Raw genomic sequence first — 26,810 nt, forward strand, 5'->3', positions numbered from 1 at the left:
AATATGACAAAATGTTCATTTTTGGTTTCATTAATCCTTTAATAACAATCCAACACAATCAAAATGTGTCTGACAGAAGACCCAAACACACTAACATGGTGTAAAGAGCAGACCAGGTTTTAAATCGGAAGCAAAATGTTTCTTTAAAAAAAAAAAAAAAAAAAAAAAAAACACTGACAGTGTTGTTTACCTTTACACTGGCCTTCTGTAAACTTATCCTAGATTGGAACAGGCCCAGCTTTGACCTACGAAAACACAGAGATGGTATTATAAATCACACACATATCAGACCCAAAGGAAGGAACAAGTAGGATAAATGAAAGCCAGAATCAAAACCTTCCCAGATTTGTGCTGAGGAAGAAACAGACATAATAAATCAAACTAGAGTAGATCACTCCAGCAACCTGTGAAAGTAAGGAAGAAAAAAAAATCCTGGAAGGCAGAAATCTGGTTATAGCATCACAGAGATAACTTCTTATCTTAAAGGTACAGTTCACCCCAAAATTAATCACTTATCCACTCTCACGTCATTCCAAACCCGTTTGACTTTTTTCCACAACAGGGAATATTTTGAACAGTGTCCACACTGCTCTCAACTATACAATGACAGCTCCATAAAGGAAAAAGGACACCATAAAAACATCAATAAGGTTGTGAATGAGCACTATATTCTATCTATATCTTATGAAGTGATATGACAGCTCTGCATAAGAAACAGACCCAAATTTAATTCGATATGAGCTGAAAATCAGTCCCTCCACCATTTTATAACTAACTAAAATTTAAAAACCAAAACTATTACATTGCTAATTAAAATAAAGTTGAAGTAAAATAAAATATTAGAAAGAAAACAAACTTAAGAAGCAAAATTAGAATTGAGTCCTTGGCTACTAACTGAAACCAATAAGTGGAAGTATAAATAAAGTAGTAAAATATAAATTAATAAAACTATAAAAACAAAAAAATCACACATCAAAATTACTCAAATTAAAACTAAAAATATATGAATGAAAGCTAATTCAAAATATTAATAAATACTATAAATTAAACTCTGCCCTCCACTGTAGCTATCATTCATGTTTCTGCATATTCAGATTTAAAACCAAAGCCATTTAGTGGCACTGACGTCAAACTGCAGGACTTGGTATCCTAACGTACCAAGCTTGTACTCATTTCTCGCAACCTTTAATAACGAAAAGAAGTGTGTTGAGCTTCAGGATGTGACACCGAACTTACAGTTTAATGTGCAGCAGTTTGCGTGTCAGCTTGCTGAAGAGATGGCTTGCTCAGCTACTCATCTAATTTTTTTTTTATTACCATTTTAAGAGTCGTCAAATTTACATGTGGCTTCAACAAGCAGATGCGTTTACACTTGTCCAGTTTCTTTTTGAATGCGTCTTAAACCACCCCATGAAGTGGTTTGAGTGAGATCGGACCATTTACACCTGGCCTTTTCATGATCAGATCAGAGAAATCGCAAACTCATGAAGTGACCTGATGTAATGAGGCCCAATGACATGCTTTAAAACTACAACTAAAAAAAGAAAAAAAAGTCACATGGGTTTGGAATAACATTATGTAAAACTGTAGGTTTTTATAACCAACTATGTTCAAATTCAAGTGTAAAAAAAAAGGACAGGCAAAATTACACTATCCATCTAGGAAAAGTCAATTAAAGTTGTTTAAAGAAATTCGAAACATCTAATATTCTGCATTTATGCCTGGATTAAAAGATAACTTCCTCATCACAGTGCCCCATTCATTAGAAATCAGAGTTGCTCGGGAATCTGATACACTTTGATTCATCAAGTCTGCGTGAAAATTAAGGAACCTGACAGATTCTCTCCCATCTTCCTTCTGCCGCTGAGAACAATAACTGATTCTAATTCAGCTTTACTGCCAGCCATGCGAAACAAGCCAAAAGATAGCCAAAATCAATAAAAGAACTGAGTGAGCTCACAACTCCATGCCACTGGACTCGTCTTTCGCCTCTCTGTCTAATCCGGTCTTGGCAGAGGCTTTGAAATGGCAATTTTAGCGTGGGTACAAATGGCCCTTGAAGATGAAGAGAGATGGTTGAGTGTGTTTAACAAATTCTGCATCGGGCTAATAAATTGCTCTGAACAGAGCGGGGTATTCCCAACTGGGGTCTTAAGTATCAGCCAAAGAAATTCATATTTAATGAAGGCATATCATCTCAGCGACACATCTTTTATATTCTTTGGCGCTTTTAATGCGGAGGACATTTTAAGTTTTGGATTCGGAGCTGAACAGGTTCTATAAAAAGGTAGAAAACTGCTTGGTGCAATTCAATTTTAAATTCCAATTGCAAGATATGCACAGTGTTACGCAAACCACATTCCCTGTAACTTTAACAAGCAGAGAACAACACTAGCAAATGGCAAGTTCATTGATTCCCAAAGAATACATGCGATAAAACATACATTGAATGTAAAAGTGTCTGCTAAATCCATAAATGAGTTTTTAAAGGGTTAGTTCACCCAGAAATTTGAATTCTGTCATCATTCTACTCATCCCAATGTCATTGAAAAACCACAAGACTTTCATTCAATCTCGGAACACAAATCAAGATATTTTTTTTAAATGAAATCAGAGATATTTCTGTCCTTCCACTGAAAGTTTAATCACCCAAAACTCTGATGGATTTCATTTAAGCTCATAAAAAACATATGTTTCACATATAAACATTGTTTACAGCATTCTAATTTAGTGACGGAAACTCAAGCATGAGAACAAATGAGGTTCATTCTCGCTTGTTATGCACTTTTGAGCTTCTTTTTATATTCGCTGTGGATAAAACTGCTCGATTCATATGGATATATTTTAAGTTATTTTTAAGAACGTTCTGAAGTGTCACAGTTTTGGGGGAATGGACTTTCAATGGAGGGACAGAAAAGTCTCAGGTCTCTACCTAGAAAATGACATGAGAGAGTAATTGATGCCAGAGTTGACATTTTTGGGTGAACTGTAGTTCTACTCTTTAAGCTAAAAAAAAAAGTCCTATTATCTTAATGTCTAAAGTCAAGGTTTATCATGCATTCAAAAAAATTCAATAGAACATTTTGGAAAATCGCATAAAATGTACACCAATTCCAACCAGTATATTGTTTCACCCCAAATATTGTCCACTCCTGGTGGATATTCTTTAATTAATGGGACTCAATTAATGGGACAAGCACATGTGAAGTGTGTGCTTCTGATCCGGACACCTCTGGGACCATTTGCACCTGCAATACCAGACGCGCTTACTTGGACTCAATGTCAGCCTTTTCCCGCACAGCCTGGGCCATCTGCTCCAACTCAAAGTATTTCTTTTTGGACTTAGCCAGATCCTTCACTGAATCCTGGAGCTCCGCCTGGATCCGACCCAGCTGCTCAATGCACTGTGGGCGGCCACCGCGGGAGAGCAGAGAGAAATGACGTTAGAGAACTACAGCACATGCCGGTTTAGGCCACAGGACCGAGGATCGAGGTTTGTACCTTTTTCAGCTGCTGTTCTTTGTAGAGCCGTACGGTTTTGGCAGGGTCCGAAATCTCGTTCTTGTAGTTCTCGCAGACGTTGAGACGAGACTGGGTCACCTGCACGGTGCCTTCAAGATAAGCTCTCCACACTCCATACACATTCCTACAGCAAGAAATACATGCTTACTGATTGTAAACACTATTTATGGACCAATACTCTCATGTAAACAAAAGTAACAGACTAATATTTGAACAGTTGCACCTGGGAGTTTACTTCACGCATGATCAGTCATAATCAATGAAAATAATCAGGGCAAGTATCCTACAAGTTGCATTAAATCACAGAGCTCTGTATTAAATAAGGGAAAGCTTTGCATGCATTTTAAAAATACCAGAGTGGATACGTTGGTTATCTTCTTGTGAGCCTGTAGTGTGGTAGCCTTTTAATTTAAATGAGACCTATTATGCAAAATATTGTTTTTGAAAATAAATGTTTAGCCTATGTAGCGTGTGTACACAACCACACTATTGTGGGAAAAATCCATCCACTCTGTTTGCAATTTTCCCCATAAATATGAAACCGTCTCAAAATGAGCCATTCAGAAATGTCCTCCAATGTGACATCACAATAGAACAAGCCCCGCCCATGACTGGCGACAGAATCTGCCGTATTAGCTTAGCTCCTCCCCTATGATGAGCTGTACCAAAGACTACAGAATTACACAAAACGCATCTCTGATATTGTTTTGAATGGGCAATAGTGTTGTCACGATACTAGAATTTCTAACTTTGATACGATAACAAGAAAAATATCGAAATTCGATACCATTTTCGATACCACAGAGAAAAAAAACTGCAAAAATATTAAGGGGAATTTTTCTTATTTAAAGTTAAATATAACAAGTCTAGAACATGACAATGGAGGTATATTTTACATGAACAAAAATGTCCTGAGTTCTATTTGTTAATATTTTTTAATTGGACCAGAGAGCTAACATGATCAGTTGTATTTTTATTACCTACTGTTATCAAAGATTAAAATAATACACTGTAACAAAAAAAAAGCACTTAAAAGTATCAAATTGGAGGATAGTGTGTCGGTAATGTATAATAATAGGATTAAACATTCAATTTTCAGTTAAAGGCATGTCATTATAGAATTTAGAGATGCCATTGTCTAGCTGTTTAGTTTAATTAATATCTGTGTAAATCAAATTGATGATAATCGCTAATGAAGGCAAATTGCAGAATTAAATTATATTTTTTGTTAAAGTTTAAAATAAAGTTAAATGGGCACAAGTTAATTTACATTTGACCACAGTTACAATATTAAGATTCGTTAGTCAGATTATGTTAACTTTAAGAAAACGATGAAAAAACGAGACAACACAGACTCATATCAACAACACTAGGCCATCTTGGTTAATGTTTCAGAAAAAATTAAAATGAGAAGAGTTACAGTGTTTCCTTCCTGCGAATGAGACGAGTGCGTCACGTGTGCTGTTTGTCAACGCGCCTTTGGAGAGAAGTGAACGTGACCGCATGGCTGCTATCGATCGATACTTCCGGAAATTAGTATTGGTACCATTCAGGTATAGCAGTATCGATATTTATCGAAATATCAATATTTTTGACAACACTAATGGGCAAAAGTGCAACGCTCAATATGGCAGAGTCCCGCCTTCTAAATTAAAACCAATCGCCGATTGGTAAAGTCATCGCAGCTGCCGCTAGACGCTCCGGAGTCAGTCGGACGCGCGCTTCCACTGCGCATGAGCTTTATCCAGCCTGAAAAAAATTACGTTTTCTGTCATGATTCAAGCGTTTATAAAAAAGTGCTTTTTGAGATGGTTGATGTCAGAGTTCATTTGTAAAAATTTTTAAACATGAAATTTAATAGTAAGTTTGTCAAACCGTTTTGGAGAAGGCGTTTCAGAGGCGTTTCAAAGATGGCGGTAAAGTGAAATGACTTGGCTGTACACAGTCCGCCATGTTTATCTCCTCACCAAAGCATTTAAAAGCAGCATTCAACTAAGAATTGTATTCTTATTAAAGCTACTAAACTTATTCACCAAGAGCAGTAAGTGATTATCTGTTTTTCTTTTGTTGTTACAGCATTTACAACAGTAGGTAGAGTAGGTTTTATGCTGCAGTCACTTTAATACACAGATCTAATATACACATGTGATTTTTTCCCCTGCTGTTCACATTCACAGACATAACCGACTGTGTTTATGTGAACTTTGTGTGTTTTAGACATAACCTTAAAGAGAACTTTAACACTCACGGGATGTACCGTCTGACATAAAGGTTTCTGTGCGCTCAAAAAAAATATATATCACAAGTTTAAACTGATATGGCTTTAAATCGCATACAAACAAAAACTTTCATGATGATAAAGAACTGCAATGTCACGTGAGCGTCAATGTCAGATGTTTTGGTTGGAGGCATGAGCTGTAAAACTCCGCCCTCTTCTGGAAAGTGCGGTGGGGAGCAACAGCTGATTTGCATTTAAAGACACATGCACAAAAACTGAATGTTTTTGCTTCTACTCAAAAATGGACATTTACAACATAGTGAATCTTCACAGACACATTCTGGGGACACCTAAGAATTAAATCTTGTAAAAAGTGGCATAATAGGTCCCCTTTAATTCAGATTTCTATTGTAGTCAGAAAACTTTCTGCATTGAGATTAATCACTAGATTACTTTAAAACTTAGTTATGGCAGTGTTGTAAGACTCAAGAAACAAACTATCAATGTAAAGCACCCAGCATGGAAAATTATAGTTATTAAACATTACAATCCTATTTAACCATAAAATTGTGAAAGAGAATTTTTTTCACTCACCTGTAGTCTGTCCTCTGATCATCAGGTTTGATCCCAGGCCAGTCCCTCTTTAAATATTGACTTGCCAACTTCTGCAGTGCCTGAAAAAGATAAAAAAACAACAACAAAAAACAGCATAAAACAGTTGAATTTGTTTGGTTTCAAAGCTACGCCACAATTCCATTGCTATTCCTCATAACATAAATGGGTGGATGGGGTCATGAATTTTAAGCTAATTAATGTTAATTCTTAAATTGCAAAGACAAGCAGAAATAAACAAGGAGAAGACATTTAATTATGTGGTGCTTACACACTGTTTTACTATTAAAAAATGCTTTGCCTGTAATGCAGTTATAAAAGCATGTGGATTTGAATGCAACATCGATGTCTTCGCATATTTTGTGTTTTCAAACATGAAAACAAAGCAATCAACAGGCCATATGCGTGTTCTCATGACCCTGTCATCGAGCACCATTTATCACTAGCACAAACACACAACATGTTACAAAGCAACCCAAATTCCAACGACTGTGACATATGTTTGCTGTTGGCATGAAGAACGGGGAGCGCGTACGGGCTCCTCTGGGAACGTCAAAGGCCTAGGCCTCTCGAAATTACAGTTCCACCCCTAACTACACAAACGCCACCTGACATATGGTGAAACAAGGCGGCCCTACTTCCTAATATTTTCACTCTTCCGCCATTGTAAATGGAGGAGGAGAGGTGCACCTCTATTTGAGGCTGATTAGCCGCTGGCTTTCATAGCGGCCCATCCCCACCTGCCCAATTCCCATATAGCAAACAACGGCACTCAAAGTCGCTCGCTGCGAACACAGCATCTACAGTGCGAGCGGATGAGAGCATGGCATGTGTTTGTGTTTGTGTAAGCAGCAGGGAATGAGGCAGGAGAAAGGGGCTCTTCTTTTCGGCTGAGGGCGGCGGCGTGGCACAGACTGGCCTCTTTCAGACCCTCAACAGGACATTACAGATCAGCTGGGCTGACGCCTTTTATTTTCCTTCCTCTGCATGACTCCCTCTGCATATTAGAATAATCACTGGACATGTTTTTCAACGCTGGACACGCACACACATACACACAAAGAAAACAAGACGGAATATAAAAAGGTCAAAGAAAAAAAAGAAAACTTAAAACAAAAAAGTCTTAGTGTGTACAAGGTTGGGCCATATGTTAAATTATAATAGGGACTTTAAGTTTAAGCAACAGCCTCTGGTGGAACGGCAACGGCATTCTATTGTGCATGTGCGACATTAACTGCTACTTCGCGACGTTCTCCTGTAACCGTCTATTACCGGAGAACAGCTGACTTGCCGTAGTCATTACGTGACAGATTGAGAGAGTTAATGTCATATTTTAGGTTATGTGGCATTGTAATCAGTTCTGTATATCATTAAAGGTGCTCTAAGCGATGTCACATGTTTTTTAGGCCCAAACATTTTTAGTCACATACAGCAAACATCTCCTCACTATCCGCTAGCTGCCTGTCCCCTAAACACACTATAAAAAAAAACGGTCTATGCAGAAAACGCAGGCTCCACAAATGGCAACAAAAACAAACTGCAGCAACCTGTCCCACGAAACATAACAAACTGTTCCAGCCAATAACTGACAAGAAGGCCCTGGGGGTGGGGTCAGTGCAGATGAGGAGGAGGGAGGGTCTATCTAGCCTCCGTTTTGTTTGAAAATACTTTAAACGTCAACAAGAAGTCACCCGACATCGCTTAGAGCACATTTAAGTGCCAAAAATCAACCTTTTTCTAGCTTTTTAAAATCACTTTCTTGTTTGTATTTAGTCTGATGATTCAATTATCCCCTTTGCCGCACTCTTTAGCTACGGCAGTTAACCTTTTACTTCCGGTTTCCGTTACCGTTCTATCAGTAGCTGTTGCTTAAAGTCCCTATTAACAATATACTGTACTCCATATGATTTTTGCTGGAGAAATACACTTGAGCATCAGTAAAAATCTTTATTTGATTTTATTTACCAATAAAGCCAAAATTTCTTTGGCTTTATTTGACTGACTTTAGACTAGTTTTGCAATCTTTTTGAAAAAAACTACATTTTTATTTAGAATAATTTGTGAACAACTCGAAAAAACGATTTAACGACTCATTCAAAATGACCACATTCTTCATTGAGTTTATTAAAAAAAATATGCAAGTAAACATTAACATCATTACCATTTACAGTATAAGTGCTGCTTTTTTTCATCTGTGTAATAAAAAGAATTATAAATTATGAAATATCATCTCTGCTTTGTGTTCATTTAATAATTTAGAAAAACTGTTGGGGTGGGGGGGGGGTCTAAAAGGTAAATACATTTGGAAAATAAAACAATAAATATTAAATAAATAAATAAATCAGTATAATTTTAAATGAAGAAGCTCTTTTAAACTTAAAACAAACATACGAATAACAACATCATATGCAAATTTTAATATGTACGCATACACGCACAAACACACAAATAAAGAAACAGACGAAAAAGGGTACTGGACAATGACTGGTAACTTTACTGACACAATATCGAAAACACGACTGTGGTTTCTTCAGAACTGAGCCTTAGCGGTCTGCCAGCAGTAAACACAGTCCAAGCAAAGCCATAAGAATTTCACATGAAAGAAACAGGAGCCACTAATGTAAACATGAAGAAAAATGAAATGACCCAGTCTAAACATTCAATCAGGCAAATCGGACAAACCAACAGAGAGATTCAGAAACGTCCCCGTCAAATAAGGCCAGAATCTCTGAAATCTGACAAGAACACTTGCTAATGCCACAGTTAAAGATGTAAGAATGAATCTTTTTCAGTTAAACTGTTCTTGTTGCCATTAATGCATTATGTCCACTTCAGTGTTTGTTGGTAAAAAGGCATCTGTTAAGACATGAGGCCACACACTGCTCCCTGTAGATCCAGGAGAGAGGTGTTCAGATTCAGCTTCCAAATGAATGGGAGTCTACACAGCAGTGGCGGCTGCTGGTCTTTCAAAGAGGGAAAGCTCTTTTTTCTTCTTCTTTTTTTTTAAACTCGACTGTCAGGTGTGGTGATGGTGAAAAGAGCGAGGACTCGATGCAGAGTTGATGGGCTTTATTTTATTGATAAAAAACAAACAAGAGGAATAAATTGGGAGCCAAAAAAGTCAGGTAACGAGGGAGTACAGGTGGGGCAAAATAACTAATAATCAGGAAACAAGATGGGAGTCGACATAATGACAGGAAAGCACATATGGCACAACAAACACATGACAAGCACAAGCCATGTGCTCATACCAAACATGACAAAAACACATGACCAATAAAACAAATTAAAAAGTAATTGTGCTCACACAAAATGAGACCTGAAGAACGATGAGAACACTCATAAGACGTGTTCACACAGAACATGACAACAGCACACAGCTAGTGTAAAACACAAGCTGTGTGCTATACAGCAAAAGACAAAACATGACATGAAAGCACGTGGCCAATGTAAACACAAAACATGTGCTACACATTACACAACACTGAACAGAGCGAACATGACAATACAGAACGCTAACGTTACGCATGAGTACGACCATAAGGTCATCCTGTGCACTCACAACCGAAAACAAACACGCGGAAAATGCATGTCCGAATCCCAACACAAAAGTGAAACCAAACTAGATGTGCCGTGATTCAAACACCACACCCGCACATGTAACAAGACACCTGACATCGACGGAAGAAATGTGGGAATTAGGTTGAACTGTGAAATATCTGATGAAAATTTGCAAATACTAAGAAATATGTTACAGCAGTTTTCGAGTAAAATACACACAAAATCCGCGACGAGACTGAGCACGAAGTCTTTAAACTAGCTTCCGCGTCAGCGATTTTTTTATTGGGTGAAATCGCTGTCAATCAAAAGGAGATGCAATCCTCCAATCATCACGCGGACGCCCGGACGCCAGGCCAGCCCACTTCCCTATTCACCCCAGAGACGCCCGGCGTCCGTGGGCGGGACATAATCGCAGCATTTATCCAATGACCGTCTAGTTTAACAGCACTGAAAAAAACTGTTCAAAGCAGCCCCATTGAAGTCAATGGACGCCGAGCTTCAACGGGGAAATGCCATAGGAAAATGCATGCACTGTGACGCGCTACAGGTATGCATGAGAAGGAGATCAAGTCAGCCGACCTGCTATTTGTATTCTGAACGAACTCGTCTTCGAGATTACCGCGTTCTAACGCATTTTTACTCAATAAAATGTTAACACAATAGTACACATTTGACCATTATTTTTTTGACATTATAGGGGAAGCTGAGCTTCCCTTGCAGTCTTAAAGAAATCTCCACTGCTACACAGGTGTGTGTCATGTATATTAAAGCCATAGAAGTCAATTCAAGACTTCCGCTGTCAAGCTCAGGAAATTACAGGCAAACACACCACTTCATCTCCATAAACAGAAGGTGGAGTGGTTGTTATGGCAACCGGAACAATCACCCCGTGCGGTCCAGATCAGGTGGACCACTGCTTTGAATCAATGCTCTGATAAGGTGTGCCCAGCTAACTTAAAGCTGTGCTGTATTCGGTCACAACAGAACATGTGAATACTGCATTAATGACCCTGCCTGTTTGTTTCGATTATTTTCTGACTGAAACATGCAAATGTTAAAGCTAAAGCATGTAATTTTTGAGACTTTGGAGCCACCAAATGAAAAAAATAAATAAATAAATAAACGAAAAAATGATTGCCTTCCCCAACACACCCTGTCTAAGCAAACACAAGACACAGCCCAAACTTATGAAGTCAAACCTGAAGTTGATATTTCAGACATTTCCAGAAATCTAATATAGCAATTGCTTATTTTTAGTAAAGGCCCTGACACACCAAGCCGATGGTCAACCGTCGGCCAATGTCAGGCTATTGTTGAGCGTCTTCATTTTCATTGTGTCGTCAGTACTGCGTCATCATGAAAATCTATAATTTGCATATTGTATTTTTAAGGCTAGCCAGTTTTAACATTCAAGCGATTTTAAATTGTTCAAGCGAGATAAGATGTAAAAGAGAACTGAATGGACTACTTGCACAATTAGTTCTAGTTAATACATATCAGGAGTTTAGTTTAGTATCCACTAAGCTGCAGCACTCCTATATGCTCGTCTTCTCATTAAAGGGATACTTCAGGACAGTGTTGTAGTACTCGAGACTCGGACTCGTCTCGGACTCGGTCTCGAGACCATATTTTAATGGTCTTGGTCTTGTCATGGACTCGTGTGCATTTGGACTCGGAATTAACTCGTACTCGAACATTTTTTTTTTAGGACTCGGAATTATTCCCGAGTCCACTCGAGTTCAATTAAAAATATTTTTCATGATTATTAATGTATGTTAATAAAAATATTTCTTTAAATTGATTGACACGTCCAGTGGTGATTTTCTAGTGCGCAACTGCGCATGACAAATTGTAATAAAATTACTTTTAACACCACCTTCTATGTGGCCTTTTTACCCTAAACTGATCATATTTTTTAAACTCTAAGTAAATTCAGTAAAAAAAAAAAAAAAGGATTTCTCTAAGTAAATAAAAGTAAATTAGGTAATCAACCCTCACTGGTCTCGGTCTCGACTCGGACTTGACCGTCTCTGGTCTCGGTCTCGACTCAGACTTGACCGTCTCTGGTCTCGGTCTCGACTCGGACTCGACTCTCTCTGCTCTCGGTGTCGACTCGGACTCGAGTGAGGTGGTCTCGACTACAACACTGCTTCAGGATTTAGCATTAAGTCTTGTATTAGTAGAAAACCTCTTATATTTTCCAATGACCATGCTTTCCACCCTCATATCCCCCTGAGACAAGACATTTATGTATTTTTTGTCTGGAAAAATCCTCAGATGATGCAAAAATCGTAATTTTGGATCATCAGAGGATCTTTTGGCCAGAGGCTAAAGACTACAGTCAGTAGTAGGGGCTGTCCCGCATGTTTTCAACCTGCCCATAGAGGGTGGGATCTCACTCACAGAATGTAAACAGTGTCAGCCATCTTTTTTGGAAGCCAAGCTAACAGGCTCTTGTTCTGTGGAGAAAGCCGAGTAGTAGGGGTTACCTCTACCTCTCTACTTTTTTCCCAGACATGTCCGGCCGTCAATGTCCAGGATTCAGCTTTTGTGTTCTGGAATCGCCATTCATTGTTTACTGAATTCATTCCAATTAGTGAATCTGAATGTAGTGTTTACCTGAATTAGTAGTAGAAAGTAGTATTAACAACTACTTCTTCTTCTTCAAAAAAAAAATACCCCAAACTTTTGAACAGTGGGGTAAGTAAACTAATCAACAAACAGTAGCCTACTTAAATCAGACTTACACTGACAGGTTAAAAATCAAACGTCTGATCACACACCCCTCTCCTCAACTAACCACACCTAATGCCTGCAGCTTGTTCAAATGCCCAAGTATGAGAAATCCTAACAGTGAAGTTTTTGTAAGTGAACACTAATGAATACGGCCACTGTGTCAAAAAGACCATAATTGGTCATCATAGGTGTGGCAGCAAACAGGCCAGTCGTAACAGGAAGCTCCCACCACTGCACACACAGTCACTTCCTGTTTGCAGGCAGAGGTTGGAGCAGTCGAGCCGACGGCAGGATATCCGCAACAGACCAAACAAAGTGAGAGAACGAAAAAGTGAGAAAGAGCGAGAGATAAACGTCTCCTTCCTGCTCTCATGTTCTTGACATCAATTGCTAAATTAACCAGTGAAACTAGAACATTAAATCTTTCCCCACCAGCGTTTAAAAAAAACGTTGCCAGCCACCACCAGTGTTTTTGAACATTTTCACAAAAATGTCATGACTCCCAGAATATTTTTTGTATGAATATGTGAACATGGACTAAATCAAAAGAAAGAATAGACCCTCTGCTTTTAAACAAAAAGCCATTTTATTCTAACTTCATGCATTCTTTTTTTTTCTTGAATGTGTGTAAAGTTTCACAAAGCAAAATTAAGCAAGTTTTAGTCAGACAACATCTGGATGGGATTCAGAACGATGATCAAAACATAGATGGAGTAAATCGAGTCCATCAACACCAATGCTTGCACAGTCCTGAAGCTCATCCTGGGTCAACATTTCATTCAGTAACATTAGGCAGTTTTGATTTATATGACTATGAAAGATATCGCTTGTTTCTGCATCTTCTTCGCATGTGATTTGAGCAGGAGATTCTGTACTCTTTCAAATGACGCTTAAATGCGTCGCACTGTACCGTATAACAGTGAAAACACGTAAAGTCCGAAACTTCCGTCAATGGTGGGGAAATTGTTAAAGTAACACTATGTAGTTTTTCAACCTTCAAAATATATTTCCAAGACCCTTGTGATGGTACATTGACTCACAATAGGTTAAATGACACGACAGACTATGGCAGGCTATGGTCTGTATCACTTTTACTTGCGCTATGAAACTTCGGGTTTCGGGTAGTAACCGGAGCACAAAAAGAATTACAAAATTAGACTGCTTTACGGCATACGTCACTTCCTCAAATTGGTCATTGTTGATTTTAAAGCCGGTGGTGGATACACAGTGAGCGTGCGAGTACGACAGTAGGCTGCGGTAGGCTAAATTATTTACGTCAGCTTTAATAGACAATTCCGCTTCCAACCTGTAGGGCGACCGCAGACGAAAAGTTCCTTGGTGTTGCTAAGAGAAAGAAAGAAAAATGAAAATGGGTCCTTGAAGTCATTTTTAATAATGCACACAAGGCCACACGCCATTGCTAACGCTATTGCTTTGAAGTATTTTTAGGCCTAAATTTGTTTGCATTGCAAGGATCACCTAGAACATGACAGCAAGTTTCACAAAAATATACAGAAACACTGAAACAGATATGGTTTAAATTATATTAAGCAGTTTCTATTGCACGGACTGAAGACTCTTTCATTACATTTTCTCACTGAAATTCTTTCTCCATCTTTATCACTTTCTAATAAATGTAATTTAATCCGGAATAAAAGTGATGGATAACATATATATATATATATATATATATATATATGTATATGTGTATATATACATGTATTTATATATATATACAGTATATGTATATGTGTATATATACATACATACATTATATATATATATATATATATATATATATATATATATATATATATATATATATAATTATGTTATTATTTAACACACACACACATTGCCTTGGCAAATTAACTAACTGAAATAAGCTGGAAATAAATGTGAACTAAAAGAGGTTCTGAACTAAAATTAATATTGAAATAAAAAATAAATTTAACTTAAACCATAATATTTAAAAATATTTAAAAAAGTAAAAATTTAAACCTTTATTAAAACTGAATCAAATCTAAAAAGAATATAAACTAATACAAAATACTAATAAAAACTATAACAGTAGTAAAATAAAGTCAAATCAAATCACAAAGAACTAAATAATCACACATGACCTCTGGGCAGGGATGGCACATTCTACCGGAGGTCTGTGGTGTTGTGTGGGTGTTTGTGCAGCAAACGTTGGCCCAATGTTTTCAGGCTTCAGTCTGCACAGGCTTTTCTTTGTGCGTCCCTCTATTGTAAGGTCAGTTTCCAGAACCGGCCCGACCTGGCCTGTCCTCTCACAGGGGCACAATAGGGGCATTGAGTGGGCACTGAACTGCCTTTGAGCTCTGATAAAGCACCCGAAGGGCTGCTTCATCCTGTGAGCTTTTCTGGCATCATCCAGGTCTGTCCCTGCGATCTTTAAGTGAAGTGGGAGTTCATTCAATTCTTCACGGTTCGGGACTGAGGGGTGAACAGGCTTTCAGCTGGCTCTGGTGTGGCACTGCCCAGTGGACGGTACGGGCCACAGCTTGGCACCCTGGCTAAAAGCTGTGAAAGAGAATGATTTATGTGCCGTGTAAATTTTGACTGACTTTAAACGACTGGACAGACTTCTGGGACTGTATAAAGCTCTGTTTATTTTAAATAGTGAACCAGTTTGGACAATATAACGCTTTTTATGCAACTAGGATGCTGTCCCAAATCTCCATGACCTCTATACCTTAACAAGAGTCTGGTGATATCACGCAATGGCGGAACACAGCTTACAACTAAAATATTGAATCATTTCACCACAAAAACAAAAGAAATTATGCATAAAGAAACAATTTCCATGACAATTAAGAACAACGTATCCCCCAAATTCTCATTACTGTAATGCACTTAAATGTTAACTTTTGAGATTTGTTTGTAATTAGCATTAATGATGATTCTCATTAGATTCCCATTACTAGAATACAGTAACCTACTATTTAGCAATACAATTATATATATATATATATATTCATTTAAATCAGCATAAAATGAATGCATATGGAATGCAATATATTTAGAAATAAAATATTTTGAATTTAAATGAGCATAATTAAAAGGAAGTAAAATAAATAATAACATTATTCTTTTGTATATATTAAATGAATTATTCAAATTGGATTATGAATTTTATAAGCAAAATCAAAACTTTTTTTTCGTTTTTATTCCCTTTTGGGGTGAAATATTACCTAGACATTTTTGACAGATATATAACAGTGAAAAAACATAAATAAATAAACAAATCATAAAAAAAGCCACAGCGCTTTTGGTTCATAATACTAGCCTATATATAGCATGAGGTTTTAAACCAAAGAAGGCAACAGTGAAATATGTTTACATCCGTAGTGTCTATTGAAGCAAGAATATCCCTGTTTAATAATTTGACTCACTATGACTGTCTGATATATAAAAAAGTATTTTTGGCTATGAAACAATCAAATCATTGAAGCACAGCATCAGCCCATGAATTACAACATCCACAGTTAATCAACCTCTTATACAGGATTCATTTCCTTGAAAATGAAACCATTTCATTGCTTTAAAAAAAAACCCGGCAAGCATCCAGGTGAGACATTGAATGACTCATAGTGTAAAAGTACAACTGTGTAACTGAATATTCAGCATTACTCCATTCTTCAGTGTCAAATGATCCTTCAGAAATCATTATAAATATGCTGATTTGATGTCTGCTCAAGAAACATTTCTTTATTATCATTACCAATCAATGTTGAAAACTTTTGTGCTGCCTGATTTTTTGAAACATTATTTGAAATAGAATACTTTGTAACATTATAAATGTTTTTACGATCACTTTTTATCAATTATTACTTATTCCTTGCTGAGTAAAAAAGTATTAATTTCTAAAAGTATTAAAAGGGTGGCAAAAAAAAAAAAAAAAAAGTTATTATATTTTTTTAACATGTACTGAACTGAATAAAAAAAAAAAACACTGAACTTAAACACTGGACTGGTTGTGTCAATATGACCCAAATAAAATTAGCATTGCTCTTTTTTTTTATAATCCGTTTTTACACTGATGTTAGTCCATCAGCTTCTAAATAAAAAGTAATGAGACCTACTTTTAATTTTTGTTATTTTTTTTTCCTCACAGAATTTGCTAAATAACTGATGATTTGATATGATATTATGACGATATAAATTGACAGACTAAACAAGAGACAGACATTAAAACATAAGAGGTCTGAGTCTGAATATATCGAGGCTTTGAATCTCGAACAAGACAATTCCCCTGTGTGCTTATTCACTTCAAAGCACTCCTAATGGGATGGTGTCCTGACATCCCAAACTATCCTCTCATGCACTACATATGCTTTATATTGCTGCTGAAAGGAAAATGCTTAGGGTAAGATGGTAATTTGTACCCCGGAGCTTCGTGCTTGCCATATGCTGCATGTTCCTCTCATGTTCCTCATGAAATGATAGACACAGCGAGCTGTTATCTCCTGCTTTCCCTATTGCTCTCCTGTGTTGATGACAACAGAGATACAGAGATACAGACATACGTGTGGTGAGGTCAAGGGACTCGTCAATGAGAACTAGGAAAAAGGTGAACAGTGAAAGTCTAGAGAGGAAGCTATTATACGTATAATTTGTAACTTAAACTAACCGTTTTCTATTTTAACATATTTAAAATACAAAGCTGAATTTTCAGCATCATTCTTCCAGTCTTCAGTGTCACTGAAGAAATCATTCATATGCTGATTTGCTGTTCAAGAAATATTACTTATTATTATCATCAATGTCTTTACTGTCACTTTGGATGCATTCTTGCTGAATAAAATGTATATATTCTTTTATTGAATTTTACATCGTACACCGAATTGTAGCAGAATTAAAACAACAGAGCTAAATAGAGCTGAATAATGACAACCATGTATCTGTAGAGCTGCATTACAGCTGAAATCAAAGTTGATCATTGATGAATTTTACAACACCATTATTTTACTGTTAATTAAATTTTAATCTGCTTTGAAACAATCTGTTTTGTAGAAAGTGCTATATTAATAAATCTGACTTGTAAGTGGTGTACGCTTATGCAAAAATCACCATGATGTTGTGGGTTGTTGCCAGGGTGTTGCTATGTGGTTGAAAAGGGTTTTTTTTTTTTGGTTGTTAGCTTATTGTGCAGTTGCTAGGCTTGTTTCTGGCCCGTCAAAAGTGTCCACAATGTTAAAAAAAAAGTTGCTGCCTTAAACATCCAAGTTGATTGTCCTTAAAAATGTAAGTCTTTTCAACTTAAATGACATGACATTTAAATGACACTTTTTTTTGACGAGTTACAGTAATGTAAAAACATTTTTTTACAGTGCATCCCCAAGTCATGATATGGCTCAGGTCACTGAAATGTAATACTTTTCGGAAAATCTCCTGCTATATAATACTACTACTACTACTACTAAAAATGCATGACCACAAATGAACAAGTGCAAAAGCTGCAAAGGGGCAAGGAATGCGTAGACACCAGGGGGTGGTGAAACCCAATTCATCTAGTCTAGCTTTCACCCTCCCGTCTCTTGAGACAGCGCAACACTGACCAAGCCTCTGGTCTCCATTTCACCCCATGACCTCCAACCTGTTGGCCCATGATTTAATGATCCCTCTGAGAGATACGGACCTGGTGGAGTCCAAAAAGCGATGCACACTAAAACAGCAATGGTTTTCTGGTAGGAACGGAAATGGTGCTAGGATTAGGCACAATTGTTGAGTCCCTCCACACAAACTCTAAAAGGATCCAAATGAACACGGAATGCAAACGTCCAGGAGACCACACACATTAAGCCGAAGCCTCCAGCGAGCTCCCGCATGTATAAATATCACACCCAGCCTGTTGGAAGCGATCTGTCCTTGGGGCTGCCGCTGCCACATTATCAGCGTTTTAATGGAGACATGGTGCATTAAAACACTATTAAAGTGTGCCAGCACCGCTCACAAAGGAGTGTGAGAATCGATCGTGGCCGTTTTACGCTTTGTCATTCTGATTAATACAGTAGGACAGAGCGGGTGGGGCGAAAACACGTGTTGTGTTGCACACTACGTGATGAAAATTCCCATGGAAGGAGAGAGAGTCTCTGAACAGCAAGGCTGGGGACAACACGGTAAAGAACCTGATAGAGACATCTGGCATTGGAATGACCTGCTTTAAACCCATCCTGCCCCAGAAAACAAAAAAACAAAACAACATGCACCCCGAGTCTGATCCCCTCAACCCCCTCCACCTTGGCCGGCTTCTCTATGGGAACAGCACTTTTCTTGCCCATCTTTCTCTAACAAAGGCAACCTGCACATTTAAACTTCAGCTAAACACTGAAAGTTTAAGTAAGCATGTATTAAAACAGTAACTCAATATTGGTAAGTAAAAATTTCAGGCTTGATCGCATAGACCTCTTGTTGCATACTTGTCCGATAAAATGGTGCTTGCGATTTGAAATTCTAGTGGTAAAATATGCATACGTTAAAGTATTTTTTTGCCCTTTTTACCTCAAAGAAATATCTTAATAGAACATTCTTAGTTTCTGCACATTTTAATGGATGGTCGTTGGTGTGGCGTGACTTAGATGATGAGTATCTTCATCCATCTGCAGTGCAGGTGACAAAAACTGGCAATATTATAAGATGTGTTTTTCATCTCTTAAAAAATGCACATTTGACGGTAGCTTAAGTTGACAGTAGCTTGAGTTAGGATGCAAATGTAAAATGATGTTTATTAGTAAAAACAGTAACATCTGTGAAAATTGAAACAAAACGCCTTAAAGGGGAAATTCTGACTGTTTGAGTTAGGACTATTTTTAATAAAATTAACCATTCGTCACGTATCACACATTTGATTATGAGGTAAAACCGCGCATATAGCAACTCACTACTATGGTGAAATGTAATTTTATGATTTCTATGATATTTGTTATGATAAACAGTAACCTAGGCTGAATCCCAATTCACCCCTTGGCCATACCCCTTGTTTTCGAGTGTACCCCTTGGCCCTTAAAACAGAGTTACAAAGGCCAAGGGGTTGAAATATTCCCCACGAAATGGAACAACCCTTCATGAACCCGATACGTCATCAGTAGGGGTGTAAAGGTACATGTATTCGTATTGAACCGTTTCGGTTCGAGGCTTCCGGTTCGGTACGCATACAAACCGAACGATTGCTTGAACCATTTTTCCTGCCGGCAAAATTCGTGGCCAACACAACGTTGCGCAACATCAAATGGCAAGCGTAATGAAAGCAGAACGAAACTGTGCTACTCGTTATGTGCTTCACGGATCGTTTATCAGTCCGGACCAGCAGCAACATCTGTGCAGTGCGAGCCGATCTCGATCAAGCAACAATTTTACTACGCGCTAAGAGATCCGGTAAAGAAAACATTTGAATAGGCCACTGAGGTAATAACATCGCTGCGAGATCTAGTGAGATGCATTCACATTTCTCCGTTATTAACCGTAGATCTCTATTAGATCAAACAGCGCTGACGTGGAAACAAGGAGAAACATTGTGCCGTGAATGAACTAGTAATACTTTACGTCCACAGACCAACAACATTCACCATGGATTTAATATAGTAACACTAACTGGAACCAGTTTGGCTGGAATGGTGAAATGCTTTCAAGTACTTCACACATCTTTTTCCAGCACTTCAAAATTCAAATATTATATAAATAAATACATTTAAAAGTTATTTTTAATGTGATGACCAAAACATTATTTGTTCATCCTTCAAAGATGACCCCCTGAAAGTTTCAAGATCTAGGAAAACTCACACTTATTTAAAACATTTTTTTTCTTTAAACAAATAGGAAATTTCTCTGTATCGAAAACGTACCGAACCGTGACTTTAAAACCGAGGTACGTACCAAACCATGATTTTTGTGTACCGTTACACCCCTAGTCATCAGTCGTCGGCGATGGCTCTGCCGTTACAGAGTTTTTACAGGATTTCTCCATGACAACAACTGAAAATCAGCGCAGCTGCTCTTAACTTCTAATAAACATGATGATTATAATATCCCTTCCTCGAAATGTACGTCTTTTCTGATCGGAAAGGTAATTTATTATACCATTTCTTAATTTAAATGACTATAGTGTTATTATAAGAGTAAATAAAGTGCGTGCTGGAATCATCTGGGGCTAAATTTAAATGTTTAACCGTTTACGAAACCATCTTTTTTTTTTTTACGATTTTCGATGCATTCCGTGAACTTTCTCTTAGCCCTCCGTTTGGAGTGTGCCTCTGAAAAATCTCAGTTTCGAGGGCTAGCCCTACCCCTTCGCCCTACCCCTCGATCTCAACAAGAATCGGGACACCCTACCCCTAGACGTGAACGTGCAAAACGGAGGGGTAGGGCCAAGGGGTAGGGGCAAGGAGTGAATTGGGATTGAGCCCTAGTTTTCCCACTGGGCCACTATACAGTGTGGGCCAGCCAGTTAGTTACTTCCAGTTAGTTACTGTTACTACAGTAAATCCATGGTAAATGATGGTGATTTGTTGATTGAAAACGGGATTCAGGTTTGTCATCTGTCTTTTTAAACTAGTTTAAATCAGCAAGACATGAGTGTTCTTCACTGAATTCAAGCACTTCTCATTGGATCTCACAGCACTGTCCAGTCGGCCAGTGTGGTCTAGCAACGCTCCGTTGGCTTTCGAAGTGGAAAAACCAAGCTCTGGTCTGGCCAATCACATTGTGTATAGAGTTGTTGGACAGGCTTAACACAATGATGGCAGAGTTGTGACGGTTCTGCGCCGTGATTTCCCTGCTACTTGAAAACAAACAAGATGCTGCTGGCGAACAGTAGTCTTTCGATTCGGCTTTGGCCGCGACTCTGGAGAACTTGGGAGTTAAGAGAACGTCACTTAACATGTGTTCGGAGTTTTGACGACCGGATACGGCAAAAGTTTAATATATAAATAGCTCCGCTGGTGGGAAGACACATGGGACTCACTCAGCCACAGCTGTTCGTTGCTCTGGTTGGTTAGTGCTATCGGGATGCAGAGGGATATTGAAAGACGACCTTTTATCCCGCCCCTCGGATTGAGGTATGCCAATTGTGAGTTCCCAAACCTAACATATTGATGTAGGTCTGGCTACTGTTCAGTAATTGTGTGACCGAGACCGACCAGCAAGTAAACGCTCTAGTAAGTTTGCGCTGTGTTGCCATTTGAGCCGAGAGGATAAATGGTCCGTGTGGCGCAGTTCAAAAGAGTAGCGATGTTTCCTAACGCTTTTGGTGCATAAACATTATATGGAACATTTATCAAACTCTTGTTATAATTGTATCTAGGAATATTACATCATGATAATTATCATTATCGTTTTATCGCCCAGCCCTAGTGCAACATGATACACAACCAGCCTCTGTGACCTCCAAAGGGTACTTCCTAAAGTCTCCCTGATGTCTCTGTACCTGGAAGAGCGTCTGGCTCCATTGCGCTGATGCTTAATGGGTTTTACGGCCTATTTTAAAAGGGCTATTATCAGCTTTGCTGCCCAGACATACACAAACATAAGCAGACACACACACCACGTCAGCTGGGCATGCCAATAAACAGTACTGCAACATTCCTTGTATTTGTTCACACGGTCTTCTCACACTCTACAGGAGGTCCGTCTGTCTATCCATCTCCCTCTATCACGCTAGTCACTTTCCTTCCTTCCATCTAGCTCTGTCAAACCGTGATTGATGATCCCATCGGGAGTCACTTCACCCAAACCATGACATCATCTCCTTACTGGCCTCTTGGTCGCACTCAGCTGCAGTCGACCGGGCCTGCAGGCTTACGCAAAATTACTGATGCTGATGTAAGCCGTGTCACACGACAGTGGAAGGCATGTCTACCTGTGACAGAAATCCGCTGACGCAAAACGGGTTAGCTCACCAAAAAAATAAAATGATCCCATAATTTACTCACTCTCAAGCCATCCGAGGTTTATATGACTTTCTTCTTTCAGCCAAAACACAATTGGAGTTATATATCAAAAAATATCCTGGCTCTTCTGAGCTTAATAATGGGAATGAATGGTACCCTAGATTTTGAAGCCAAAAAAGGCCTGTATCAACCACCTGGAGACGTATGGATTACTTTTATGATGGATGATGGATGCACTTTTTTTAGGGGGCTTTAAAGTCTAGGGTACCATTAACTCCCATTATAAAGCTTGGAAGAGCCAAGCTATTTTTTAATATAACTCCGATTTTGTACGGGTAAAAGAAGAAAGTCATATACAGGATGGCTTGAGGGTGAGTAAATTATAGGTGAATTTTCATTTTTGGGTGAACTAACCCTTTAATGCACTGTTTATATAATACCAATAATAAAGTTTTGTAAACTTTTCTGACCCATAGAATTATAGATGCTGATTTTGCTACCGCAACTTTACGACTTCGCATTCCCAAAGCTGAGCATTAATAAAACAAATAAAACTCATATCTCATTATCTGATAAGACAGTGAAAGCAGAACTGTGGGGAATTTTAACAAGATCTCTTCCTTTGAGAAGTAATTAGGGCCAAATCTCATTTGTTCACCAAGGGAGTAATGTTCATCATTACTCCAGTCTTCAGTGTCACATGATCCTTCAGAAATCATCCTAGTGCCAATTTTGTGTTCAAGAAACATTTGTTATTATATTTTTTATGGAAACCGTGATACTTTCTTTTATAGGATTCTGTGATGAATGGAAAGTTCACAAAAACAGCATTATTTTGTAGAATATTATGTAACATTATAAATACCTTTACTGTCACTTTTGATCAAATTAAAGCTGCAGTAGGGGGTTTTGGGAAAACGTTGACTTACATGAACTCCAAGTTATGTAATTAACATTAGTGGAATATGATTGTGACCAAGCTGGGGTCTCAAATGTTACATGTTTTCAGAAATAAAGATGGACAGACTTTTCCCCTTTAAATGAGATAAGTGTGTAAAAAAAGTGTGTATTTTTACAGCTCGGTCACAATCATATTCATGATTAATCATATGATTGTCATAGTTAACTTTTGATTAACTGCAATTAATCGCACATTTTTTTTATATTCTAAATGTCTCTTGATTTCTTTTTGTCCCATTATTTTAATGCTCTTATCAACATGTAAAAGTGGATCAGCTTACTTTGTGCAAATGTTTTTTATTGAAAACAACATTGGCACACTGTGTTCAAACTCACACTAACATTCTCACTTTGAGCAAATAATCTCTCACATGATGTAACACTGTCCATCAACAAAAGAGTGAAAGAAACTGATGAGGTCCTAATATTGACGAGGGGGCGGAGAATTCGCATCAGCTGTGTGTGAGTGTGTTTTTGGCCATCATCAAGGACGTGCTGCGATGATGATAGCTCAGTTCACAACGAATAAAACACACAGATCACTTTGGTCAGTCAATTGAACCATTTGGCAACTTTTAAAAGTAAACTTTCAATTCAGAATCTTACTGGCATCCATTTCGGCACCTCGCGCTCGTCATCCACTCAAAATGTAACGTTAACCAACTATTTGGCCGTCTCGCAAGCCCAAACGATTGGGTGTGGCGTGCCTGTTTTGTTTCAGGTCTAGCTAGATCCGCTTGCGCTTTGGTCTACGAAGCAACTTAGCACAGTGCTGCGCATGCCGCTTCATGTTGCAAAAGCATGTGAAAAAACTACAAAGTTTGCTAGGCAAAGAAGAACGTTAATCGCACGATAAAACAATTGACGCTGTTAAAATGGGCTTGCGTTAACGCCATTAATAACGCGTTTAACTGACAGCCCTATTAAAGGGTTAGTTCACCCAAAAATGAAAATTAAGTCATTAATTACTCACCCCCATGCTGTACCAACCCCGTAAGACCTTCGTTCGTCTTCGGAACACAAATGAAGATATTTTTGATTAAATTTGAGAGCTGTATAACTACCACATTGGCTCCTAAGGGACTGCCTCTTGACGGCCCAAAAAGTCAATGAAGAAAATGTTTAAATATCCCAAGTGACTACCGTGGCTCAACTATATGTTTATCAAGCGACGCGAATACTTTTTGTGTGAAAAAACAAACAAAAATAACGAGTTTATTCGACTATTTCTTTTCTTCCTTGTAGGCCAGAACGAGACTTCCTTAGATTTCCACGACGCATGCGCGAGAATTGCGATCTGCTTACACCAGCTTACACCACTTCAGATCGCAATTCTCGCGCATGCGTCGTGGAAATCTATAAGGAAGTCTCGTTCTGGCCTACAAGGAAGAAAATAAATAGTCGAATAAACTCATTATTTTTGTTTGTTTTTTCGCACAAAAAGTATTCGCGTCGCTTGATAAACATATAGTTGAGCCACGGTAGTCACTTGGGATATTTAAAAATTTTCTTCATTGACTTTCTGGGCCGTCAAGATGCAGTCCTTTAGGAGCCAATGTGGTATTTATACAGCTCTCAAATTTAATCAAAAATATCTTCATTTGTGTTCCGAAGATGAACGAAGGTCTTACGGGGTTGGTACAGCATGGGGGTGAGTAATTAATGACTTAATTTTCATTTTTGGGTGAACTAACCCTTTAATTACATAACTTGGAGTTCAGAAAGAAGTTAGAACTACCACTTGAGGTGTAGGAAACACTGGGACATATCATTATGTACAATAATAGTATGATTTGATTTTGATTACAAATAAGCTAGTTATGTGTGGTCGTCGAGTAGTAGAAATTTTAATTTAAAGTATTCAAGCCATTAAAGGGATACTCCACTGTTTTTTTCATATTAAACTGTTATTCCCTTAACTAAGACGAGTTGATACATACCTCTCACGTCTCAGTGCGTGCACTCAATCGCTCTGGTGCACAACACTTTGATCGCACTTAACTAGCCCAGTTCATTCAATATGGGCCAAGCAGAGAAGCAGCAACAAAACACCTTTCGTTTACCCTATTTAAATACAGTTACACGAGTAGTTTAACTCAATCCAAAATGGTGAGACGAAATAAAACGTTGCGCTTTTTTAACCATGTAAAGTGAATAACTATAATATATGGAGGAATACCATAGCAAGTGCTTGGGAGCACTTGGCGTAGTAATATCATCACTCGTGAAAAGTCCTCTCCCTCTCCAGAGTGATGATATTACTGCGCAGAGTCGAAGTGCTCCCAAGCACTTGCTGTGGTATTCAGCCATACATTATAGTTATCCATTTTACACGCTTAGAAAAGCGCTACGTTTTATTTTGTGTTACCATTCTTGGTCGAGTTACACTACTCGTGTAACTGTATTTAAATAGGGAAAACATGGAGGTGCTTGGTCGCTTCTCTGCTTGGCCCATATTGAATGAACTGGGCTAGTTAAGGGTGATCAAAGTATCTCGCACGCACTGAGATGACAGAGGTATGCATCAACTCGTCTTAGTTAAGGGAATAACAGTTTAATATGAAAAAACGGTAAAGTATCCCTTTAAAAAACATATCTTCCACCATGTGTTTTTCCTCTTCTGCTGTCGGTGATGCAGGGAGTCTTGTGATTGGTTGTCTTGTGACAAGCCAGCCAATCAGAATTTAACAGCCCCATCTCTGATTGGCTGGAATTATGGCATATTGTAACACTGGATTGTGTTGACCAAGCAAACTGTCTGCCCTTAGGGAGCGGTCAGGGCTGGTATGAGAAGAGCAAGAAAGTGAAACTTGCACATGCCAAAGAGAACGCCTGCACACATCCAAATGCTTATTATAAATACAAAATTGATTTGTCAGCTCAAAATATTTTCTTATCTGCGAGATGAACATTTCTCCGCAAAACTCGATTCACACGTGTACGAAATGCCATTTTGCAAGCTCAAAATGTGATCTTGTGGGCGCAGATTATTTTTTTTCACAGATTATCCATCTCATATTCTACTGTCAGGACATAATGACAGTTTTAACAAATAAGTAAAATTTTTTTTTACAAAACTTACCAACAGCAGCTTTAAGGCATCATTACTGATTAAAACTTAATCTTATTTTCTCTTCTAAAAAATATTTTTCTGACCCCAAACCTATGAACGGTACAGATATTTTAAAACATTTAATTTTTTCAGTAACTGGGAAAAAAAACTTAAGACATTATTACATTGTTAATATTTTACAGTACATCAATATTGAAAAATTGTGCTGTGATGCATTTGT

The 26,810-nt window shown here is 38.0% G+C and overlaps 1 protein-coding gene across 2 annotated transcripts in view; it reads right to left on the reverse strand.

Annotated features, from left to right (window-relative positions):
• Nucleotides 1-26,810, reverse strand: part of fchsd2 (FCH and double SH3 domains 2) — a 116,036-nt gene that overhangs the window by 41,873 nt on the left and 47,353 nt on the right. For both annotated transcript variants that reach the window (XM_039663697.2, XM_089135448.1), the window contains exons 4-7: nucleotides 6,335-6,414; nucleotides 3,502-3,646; nucleotides 3,271-3,404; nucleotides 191-245 (exon numbers count right to left, since the gene is read on the reverse strand). In XM_039663697.2, coding sequence (XP_039519631.2) covers nucleotides 191-245; nucleotides 3,271-3,404; nucleotides 3,502-3,646; nucleotides 6,335-6,414 — 414 coding nt within the window. The remainder of the gene's footprint in view (nucleotides 1-190; nucleotides 246-3,270; nucleotides 3,405-3,501; nucleotides 3,647-6,334; nucleotides 6,415-26,810) is intronic.

Source organism: Pimephales promelas, chromosome 10, assembly GCF_988280905.1.
Source record: "Pimephales promelas chromosome 10, fPimPro1.hap1.1, whole genome shotgun sequence".
Classification (NCBI taxonomy): Eukaryota; Metazoa; Chordata; class Actinopteri; order Cypriniformes; family Leuciscidae; genus Pimephales; species Pimephales promelas.